Here is a 10527-nt window from a genome sequence, read left to right on the forward strand (position 1 = left end):
AATATTTGAATAAGAAATAGATTAATAACGTATTGAAACAATCATTATCATGCTTTTCAAGCAAGATAACTTATGTTTTATTATGTTCATTGAATTTTCGAGATTTATAAATGCTTTTTTATGTTTTTTACAAAATTCGTAATAAATACAATTGGAAACAAATAAATATCAACAAATAATAAATAATAACTATATATTAATGCAGACTTTCGTATTATTTTTCAAAAATTTTTTCTAATCAACCCCACCCTTAATGAAAATTTTATATGATCAAACGTCGGAATTTTTTATGATATCAAAAAAAATCACCCATATTTTCTGTTTAATGATGATGGATTTCAGAGAATAATATGTAGTAATTCATATTACAGCAAACAATCGTTTTTGAATAAACATTGAATTAAAAATTAATTCGATTTTTTGAAGATAGAAAAAATATTTTTTAGAAATGATTCTGTTTTCGAATATGAAGAATTTCATTCACTCAACAAAAATTATTTAACCAAAAATTGTAAACTGGTAATTTTTTTTTTTGAATTGAATAGATTAAAAAAATTATCAGCTCAAAAACAATTTAAAAAAAGTGGAAATTTTCCTTCATTTCATTAAATTTTAGATATTATTCATTTCATGATAATCAAAAAATAAAAAATGCAAATTTTTAAAAATCTCTTGTTTCTTTTTTGAAGAATCAACAAATTGAAAAATATGAAAAAAAAAATTGTTTGATCACAAATAAAAAAATGTGCATGAATCACACAATGCAAGTTATTCACACAAATAATCAAAATAATTTATCGTTTCGAATTTGAAATATTCTTTTTCATAATTGAATTATTATTATTCGAAATCGATTGATTATTTTTCGAATAAGAATTATTTTTTTATATATAGTCAAAACCGGATGTTATCACATTGAATATAATCAACATCGTTAATAGTCACATTTTCCCATATACCGACATTTTTGGCCAATTTTTCATTCATTTTCCATCACATATAATTACAGGGCTGTAAATAATAATAATCACGTTTTTTATTATTATGGGTGATTTTTTCAATGAAAAATCGAATTTTTGATGAAAATTTTCAATTTTTCAATTTTTCAAAATTATGTTTTTATAAGTCTTAATAATGTGAATTTGTGACATAATTTGTTCAGCAAGTGAAAAATGCGATTTAATGACAATTAAAAAAGAAAAATAATAAATTTTCCCAAAATTAATTTATTGATTTGTAAATATTAATTTTTTTCTGTGTCATGTCACATCGTTTATAATCATAATCGGATATCGTCACAAAAAATTGTGCAAAACCGGTTGTGATTATATTCGATTTAGACTGCAAACAGACAAAAAATCAAATTTGGATTTTTGTTCACCAGACTGTCAGCGAAGTCAGTGACTGTCAATAGAGTCAGCAACTGGCAGAGTTGTAATTTAAATTTTATTTTTGAAACAAAGTGCAGTTTGAAGAATAATTCAAAACAAACAAAATGATTCAAATTGATTTATCTTACGAAACACATTATAATTAAAGAAAATAAATGATTTTTATAGTTAGTAAACACTGGAGTGAATTTTCAAAAACTGACGGACGTGACAAAAGTTGTTTTATCTGTAACACATGTTTTATCAGATTCAATTAAAAAAAGAAAAAAAGAATCATTACTCAAGTCATTTTTTTCAATCAACACTCGTCGCTTAATTTTCTCATGTTCCAAAGGACAAAAATTAACACTTCACGAAATAAAATCGTATTCTTTTTTCATATTGTTGATCGTTTTTTAATTGATATTTCTTTGAGTATTTTATAAAAAAAAAAAAAAAAAAAAAAAAAAAAAAAAAAAAAAAAAAAACGAGTTTTTTTTTTGTGATAAAATATTTTGTAAATTATGGCATGTTAAACTTCGTCTTCAAAAGAATTTTGTATTTCATAAAAATCCCATTACAACGTAAATTTATAAAAAATGAAACAATGTTTTGCATTAATAGTTGTGAAAAAATGCATGTGTCCGAAAGAATTGTGTAGGCACAGGTATAGTTTTTGCGCTTTTTGTGTTTATAATATTACACGATTTATTTAGTGAAAGAATATACAAATTCTCTTTTTAAATCAAAATGGCAATGCATGCTCAATTTAATTTACCTTCTTAAACATATAAATTGAACAACATAGAAAAATACATGTGTGCGAATTTTTATTTCAGCATAAAAGTCATGATAATTGCATTTGTTTATTTTTTTTGAATGTCAGAATTATTTTGTAAACTTGTGATTGCATTGAGGAAGGGAAGAAACATAAAATCGAAGAAATGAATGAAGTAATGAAGGATATGAATATCTTCATTATATACTCTATTTTCACTCCTGAACCATCGAAAAAAATATGAAAGATGAACGAAGAAATAATAATATCGATTGCGAATATCTTTCTATTGTTGGAGCAATTGAGATATTGCAATAAGCTGAAAAGAATAATCACTCGAGGCTTTCAGAAATTTATATGAGTAAAAGATTTGAAAGGATGATAATTGACGAAAACGATAAGAAAGAAGGAAAGAACGAAAAACTGCTGATTAATCTTTGCGGATACTGTATTTTTTTTAAGTTATGACTTCTTCAGAATTACAATCGAGTTGTATGCCATGCCTTCTGAACGCTGTATCGAGGAAAGAGGAAAACGAGAAAACATTAAAAGAGGTGGAAATGGCTTTGCTGGCTTTGAGCAATTCTAATGTGTGTTAGGTTTGATTTGTTTATTGATAAATTTTGAATTGTCGTTTCTTCATTTAATTGATATAATTTACTTTTTTTAAGGAAATGAAAAAAGACCATTTTTTGAAAAAAATCAAAGAAATCATCAAATATCATCAGGAGCATCACAATTTTTCACTACTCGCCTATCAGTATGTTGGTCGTTTTTGATCCACAGATTGTGCAATAACAAAAACTGGGAGAGAGAGATTGTGAACGAGCTGCCTTTTATAAACGAAGCAAAGAAGAGAACTGGGAGAATTATTGATGCGATTGGATTGGGAGAGAAAAAAAGATGAGGAAAAAAAAGAGGAAGTGAAAGAAGTGTTAATATTAAGGAGATGGTTAACAACAATTTTAGATTTTTTTTACTCATGCACATTTTGGAATGAAGAATACGTTGAACTTATCAACAGCATTGTTCAGGTGCATCGAGCATCAAAGAAAAATTGCCCAGACTTTCTCGGCGGATGCCTCGAATATTTAAAAGGAGCAGCATAAAACAGGACTGTAAAAATTTGTGCTTTTCAGAAAGAAGGAGCTGTTTATGCTGTTTAGGAGGAAATTCAGAGGCAAACATTGAATTGCAGGATCATATGAGAAAGCTTGGGATTCTTTCAAATTATTACAACGAGATTAAAAGAAGAGGAGAAAGAAGAAATGGAAGAAGCGAAAAGAAAGAGATTGAAATGACGATCATTCGAATGGATGTAAGAAGATGGATGTGAAGATGTCATTACAAGCAAAGGTGTAATGTTTGATTTTCTTGACAGAAATTTTTATACTGAAATGTTGTTAGTGGTTTCTGATTATTATGTGAATTCCAAAAAAAGGAGAAAGATAAATTTTTATTCATGAAAATTATTGCATTTATCACAATTTCACGAGAAAAAAAATAAACAGAAATCAGATTCTATTCTTGAACAAAATTATTAACTACTCTTCATTTCGATAGAACGAATAAACAAAAACAATTAAAAAAAGACACATCCCTAAATTCTTTTCATTTTTTCTTTGAAAATTGACCGTGAATAACTTGTTTGAACATAATATTCTTTTAATAAATAGAAAGAATCTTGCTATCTCGTTTCTCCGAGCTGTATCTCCTCCTCTTCTTGTCGTTATGTATTTATCTGGTCTCTTCATTAACTTTGCTTTAACCGTGAATTCCAAACAATTTCAGCCAAGAGAAGCGGATGATGAGAAACTGCTGACCATTTGAAATTAAAGAAAACGAGAAGCAATAAACGTTCACAAAAATTGAAAAGCTTGTTCTTTAAAAGCAGAAGAAATTATTTAATTTTTGATGAGAATTCGAATTGCTCGTCAAAACAAACAACAGGTTTATTCAATTAAAACATCACAAACATCAACAATTAATAGCATTCAGATTTTTTTGTGTATATATGCTCTTATTTTTTCTTGTTTATTTTTGGGTAATCCGTTGTGAATAAGAAGCAGTTGCTCCAATCCTTTTACAGAAAAAATTTTCATCAATAATCCAGTGGATGATTCAAAATGTTTCTAAAGTTTCAGCATATTCTTGAAAGATGTTTGATCTTCAAAAACGGTTTTTGAAGCTTTTCTCATTTCGATTAACTATGAATAAGACATTAATTCTTGATTAATATTTAAAAAGTCTATACCTGGTAAATATTCCAGTTCAAATAATTGTGCAATTGTGATAAACTTCAATCGGTGTTATAGGGTTTCATTTTTTGGAGTTATGATTTATTCTTCCATCAAAATAGTTGCATTATGAAAAGAAAAGCAAAAATTTATGGTTGCATCATTGACAAAAATGGAATCATATGAATTTTTTGATTTGTTTTGTTTTATTTATTTTTCTTCCACATTTTTTGATTTTTTTGAAAAACTGACTTGATGTTGAGTCAGGAGTCACTGACCTTAGTGACGTGTCAAAATTCCGTTCACCGCTTCCACGGCAGTGAAAAATGAATTATGGAAGATTTGATAATAACATTTTTCTGTATTTTTCTGATTTAAAAATAAAATAAATTGTATTATATTTTTGAAATAAACTATTTCAAAACAATTTATCGATATTATGGTTTTGATTTGTTACGTGGAATATAATGTCACGTCCGTCAAAAATAAAAAATGTCACGTCAGAAGTCACCACGTCACCCAGGGTTAGCTGTTATTGAGAAAAATGTTTGAAAACATTATGCTGAACAAAAATCACAAAGAAAAATTTCATCCCATTTCCAACTGTCTGTTGTGCATATTATGGTTGGTTCGATCACAAAACGATTGATTTGCAAAATACTGGTGTGAAACAAACAATAACTGCTATTCTTCACTTTCATTTTTGCTTCTAATTTATCCAAAGCATAGCATTTGAAATTGAAGTAGCTTAATTTTTATTTTGTGAGATAAATAAAGATGTTTGTATTTGTTGATTAACTTGTTTATAATTTGCATTCATTTCAATTGTTCAGTATATGCAATGAGTAAAATTAATGGAGTTGATCATGATGAGGAAGAAGAGGAAGAAGAAGAGGATTGCGATGACGAAGAAGAGGAAGAATTCAAGACAGAGCTTACAGAAAAGTTCACAAGTTTGTGGTTTTTTCTGTTGATTAAACTTCAGATATTTTTGAATATTTTATTAATTTTTTGAAGAGTTGCTTGATGAACTGGAAGATTGCGATGGGAATGAACAGAGAAAGAAAATTGAGGAAATGAATGGACTTATTGACGAGATGGACAAAGAGGAACTCAGATCTGTATTCACAATTGAAAATTTCGACAAAATCGAAATAATGATTGAAAAAAAGAAAATACCAATTGAAAATGCTATTTTGCTGATGAAACGAATTGGGTGTTGGATAGCGATGAACCATATATGGATTCGTGGTATTGAGAAATCTTCGTTGCACAAAGAATTGGAAAAGATGATCGTTGACACAGAAAAGAAAAAAGAAGAAAAGAATGAAAAGCTTCTTGTTGATCTTCTCGAATGCTATACAATGATACTCGATAACACGCTTCCTGGAAATATGCCTGTGATTTGTTTGCGTTGCCTTCTGAAAGCTGCTTCAAACAAAGGGGGAAATGAGGAAACACAAAAAGAAGTGGAAATGGCGTTATTGGCTTTGGCAAATATTAGCTGTCTGGAGGTTTGATAATGTTTTGTCAATTTTTATTTTTCATATGAGTCTTTATTATATTTCTGAAATAGAAAATTAAAAAAGAATATTTTTACGAGGAGATTAAAGAAATCATCCTATTTCATCAGGAGAGTCGAAATCTGACACGACTTGCGTATCAATCTGCTTGGTTTTTTTTGATTAAAAGATATAATTCTGATAAAAGCTTGGAACATGGAATGGTAAATGAACTGCATTTTATCAGGGAAGCTGCAAGAGAACTGGAAGAATTTTCGAAATGCGTGGATTGGAAAAGAGAAAAAGAAGAGGAAGAAGACGAGGAAGAGGAAGAGGAAGAAGATGAAAAAATAGCGAAAGACTTATTTGTTTTGAGGGAATGGTTCCATCCGCTAAGTTTATTTTTTGATTCATTCAAAATGAGAAATGAAGAAATTGTTGGACTTATCGGGAGCATTGCTCGGGTGTTGAGAGCGGTGAGAGAGAATTATGATGGGGTCAGTCACGCGTGCATTTATTCATTAAGAAAGTTTGGATTTAGAAGAAATGTGGAAGTTGATGATTTCTTGAAAGGCTCGGCTGTTGATATTATTTTAAAGGAAATTCTTCGACCAACACTCGATGACGAAAAGGCATGCAATTGCTTGGTATTATTTGTCACATTATCAAGTCGACTGAAAGAAGAAAAGGATGATGAAAAGGAAGAAGAGGAAAGAAAGGCAACAAAAATGGAGATGCTAGAAAAGATGGAAGAAGGAGGATATGAAGATGCCATAGTAAGCTTTCACAAAAAATTGAGTTCACTTTGCCAAAATTATTGTGATGATTTACCGTTGAATATTTCGGATTATTTTGTGGATGCTTAATAAAATATAACTTGATGTTTTGAATCTTGCAAACACAAAAATTTTATTTTCCTTTTTTTTATCATTTCGCAAAATCGAAAACAAACATTCATTTGAAATTTATTTTATCGGAATTTCGTTTTTAATAATACTTTATTTTGACAAAGTGAAGAAAATAATAATCCTTAAAATAGTGTTAACCACATTTTTCATTTTTGTCCTTTCTTCTTCAATAGTCTTCCTCTCATGACTTGTCTGCCCATCAGTTTCAAGGAGAAGGATCAATATCAACTTGTTCACTCATCAGGTTTGAAAGTCTCAGTTCTGCTCTTTTGAGAAGTCTTGTGTAACTCCAGCTTCTTTCCTATTTTCTCCAAATTGATTGAGATTTCAGAGAGTTGAAGAAGAGAAATCAAAACTCAGTGAACGATTATGGATTTTTTTGAGATGAATGTGAATTGAAAGAACATTATGTTATTTTTTTTTTGGTAATTGGAGTGTCTATTGTCTCTTCAGCATCTTAATTCCAACTTTCTCTTTCTCATTCTCTCTCTCTGTTTCTTATTCCAATGTTCCTCTGCAAACAGTCTTCAAGAATAAAACAACCACAACCAATTCTGAATGAGCAAAAGAAAAGAAGACTTTTCAAGGAACGAAGAAGACAAAGAAACAATATTCCAAGAAACTGGCTTATATTCTCTGTCCAAAGGATTTCTTGAAATTTTTAAAAACCTTTTTTGATGGCCCAGCTTCATTGGAGAACATCATTTTTTTTTTGTAGCATTATGAAAGGATGCAGTCTCTCCATCAAAATGCAGAAGAAGAAGAAAAAGAAATAATGATTGAAAATCTTATGCTTTCTTTTGACAACAAAGACGATAACAGAAATGGAAGCAAGTTGGGTGAAGAATATAAAGAACAAAGAAAAATAATATCAGGAATCTTTAATGAATGTTGGGAGATTGTTTGTGAAGAATTTGATATATGTGATGTTTTTTCAATGAATACAAAAACAAAAACAAAAACTTCTACAAATACAAAAACAACAATACAAAAACAACAATACAAAAACAACAATACAAAAACAACAATACAAAAACAACAATACAAAAACAACAATACAAAAACAAGATCAAAGAAAGAGAAAGAAAGAGAAAGAGAAAGATAGAGGCGGAGAGAAGTTGTTTTCCCTTTAACAAAGATGAAGAATACGAAACTAATTTAAGTATTGAAAGACGAATGGAATGTTGAAGTGGAAATAAGCGTGTGAGATCGAAGCATAAGCAGAAGATGATAATGAGAAGAATAATTTAAAAGAATGAAGAATCCACAATTTGTGTTGAATATTCGAATTGTCCAGCCGAAGACATTGCTTCATAATGAAAGCTTTTCTTCTCTCTTCTCTCTTCTTCTTCTTCTTTCGTTTGTTCGTTTGCTGCCGTCTGCCTCTTGAATCTCTGTTTCCATTCCATTCCTTTTCTGCTTCTCTGATACTGCAGAAAATGAATGGATCAGAAAAGAATATTCTCCTTATGGATGCACAAAAAAATCTTCAACAGTAAAAATCGAATCATCTTCAATCAGCATATATACAAAGAACCGCTGAGATCCGAAAATGCAATCTTCGTACCCTTCGTCTTCCATCTTTTCAAAAACTTTCCTTTTCAACTCTTTTCTTTTCGCTTCTTCCATTTTATTCTCCGTCTTTTCTTTCAACTTTTCACAAACATATTTAAAAAAATATAAAAATTCTGTTGAACATTCTTCTCTTATTGTTGGCAGCTGAACTTCCTCCAAAACAGCATCAACAGCTCCACTCTTCAGCAAATATTCAACTTTCACAGCTCTATTTTCTGCTGCATTTCTCAAGGAATAAATGCACAACCCACTAATTTCTCCGTGGTTTTCCTTTGCTGCTCGAAGCACCTGAATAATGCTTCTGATAAGCTCAATGAATTCGTCGTTCCACAATGTGCACGATTCAATGAAAAATCCCAACGTTCTGATCCATCTCTTTGAAATATTTGCTTCTTTCATTTCTTCTCTGCTCATTTCCTCTTTTTTCTTCTTCCAATCCACACATTTCGATAATTCTTCAAGCTCCTTTGCTGCTTCTCTCGCAAAATGCCGCTCGTTTACAATTAACCTTTCCAGGTCTTCGTCACAGAACAATCTGTTTATCAAAAACTTCCAAGCAGATTGATAACCAATGCGTGACAGATTGTGATGTTCCTGATGATGTTTGATGATTTCTGTGATTTCCTTCAAATACAGTTTTTTTTCAATTATCTTATTAAAATACAATAAAAACAAATAAATAACTTCAAAAAGGAAATTGAAATGTCATACATATAACCGAAGTCTGCTCAATGCAATCAAAGCTATTTCCGCTTCTTTTTGTGCTTCTTCGCTTTCCTCTTTCTTCAATGCAACTTTCATAAGACAACGCACAAAAATTGCTGGTAATTCTTCCATAAATCCGTTAAACTCAGGTAGTATTAGCAAACATATACAAAGATCTGCCAGAAGCTTTTCATTCTTTTCTTCTTTCTTTTTATCTTCTTCAATAATCATCTTCTCGAATCTTTTGCTTAATGAAGAATCGGCAAAACTGTTACTCCAAACGCCTCTCAGCACTTTGCAATATCCCATATTTTTCAATAGGACAAGTGCTTTTACCAATAGCATTTCCTTTTCTTCGATCATTTCGCCAATTTTATTGAAGAACTCTTTTTCGAAAATGAATATAAATTCATCTTCATCCATCTCATCCATAAGTTCGTTCATTTCCTCGATTATCAATATCTGATCATCTTCAACGCAATGTTCAAGTTCAGAAAATAATTCTTCAATAATTTCAAAAATAATCAAAACATCAAAATCTCAATCTGCATAAAAAACAACAAACTCATATATGTTTCAATAAGCTCTGATTGATAACACTCTTCAAGATTATCCTTATCATATGACTCATAATAATCCATATCTTCTTCAAAATCTTCTCCTTCTTCTTTTTGTAAAAAATAATCATCACTGTAATAATAATCTTCTTCCTCTGCATCCTCTTCGGCATTATATAGTGCATTCTCTTCGTTCATTATTTGTTCTGAGCATATGAAAAATAACTGGAAATTTGAAAAAAAGACAACAGACAAATACAAACATCTTTATTTTTCAAACAAGCACTGCGAAAATGCAATAAATCAAGCAGATTCTCTTGACAAATATTTGCTGTTGCAAGAAAACGACTTGGATAAAGCCTGTTCAATGCGTTTTGCTGGGAGATCAAGCAAATTCTTTTTCGTTAAAGTGATCAATTGCATAAGAAAAAATCCAAATTCGGATGGTATTTGTGAGCAAATTCTGAGGAAACAATTCCTGATTATTTTTCTGTACTTTAGGTATGAATCCATTGTTTCCAATGAAAAATTTTATCAGGAAATGGAAAGGGCGAAACAGACTGTTTTTTGATGAAAGGCAAAAGTCCTTTGCTGGAGATGATTCAGTCATTTCTGTAAAGGAGCAAGATTTTGGATGTTTGCATTTTTGCACAATTCTTTTAATTTGAAGGCGTTTGTGATATTGTTTGTGATATTCTTGTTGGCAAAAGCAATAAAAAATGCGATTATTAAAAATGAAAAATCAAGCTTATCAAGTCTGCTTCACCCGAAGTGAATACGAAACAGAAGAACCATGATTTGCGGACAAGCTAATTTTGGGGCCTCGGATTCTTCGGGAATCGACATGTTGAAAACGAAACAATTTTTTTTTAAAAAAAAACAGCTTCTCCAACAA

General features: G+C 30.0%; 2 protein-coding genes across 2 annotated transcripts; one reads left to right on the forward strand and one right to left on the reverse strand.

The window, feature by feature from the left end:
- Positions 1-5114: 5114 nt before the first annotated feature.
- MONOS_8850 (uncharacterized protein) lies at positions 5115-6860 on the forward strand. Its single transcript, XM_067879296.1, has 4 exons — positions 5115-5164; positions 5219-5338; positions 5403-5899; positions 5962-6860. The coding sequence occupies exons 2-4, from the start codon at positions 5227-5229 to the stop codon at positions 6751-6753; spliced, it is 1401 nt and encodes a 466-aa protein (XP_067721284.1). The 5' UTR covers positions 5115-5164; positions 5219-5226; the 3' UTR covers positions 6754-6860.
- A 714-nt stretch (positions 6861-7574) lies between these two features.
- Positions 7575-10038, reverse strand: MONOS_8849 (uncharacterized protein). Its single transcript, XM_067879294.1, has 4 exons — positions 9896-10038; positions 9641-9838; positions 9082-9578; positions 7575-9021 (listed from the first exon to the last, which is right to left on the reverse strand). The coding sequence occupies exons 2-4, from the start codon at positions 9828-9830 to the stop codon at positions 8263-8265; spliced, it is 1446 nt and encodes a 481-aa protein (XP_067721285.1). The 5' UTR covers positions 9831-9838; positions 9896-10038; the 3' UTR covers positions 7575-8262.
- Positions 10039-10527: the final 489 nt, after the last annotated feature.

Source organism: Monocercomonoides exilis (assembly GCF_001643675.1).
Source record: "Monocercomonoides exilis strain PA203 chromosome Unknown scaffold48-729018, whole genome shotgun sequence".
In the NCBI taxonomy this organism is placed as follows: Eukaryota; Preaxostyla; order Oxymonadida; family Polymastigidae; genus Monocercomonoides; species Monocercomonoides exilis.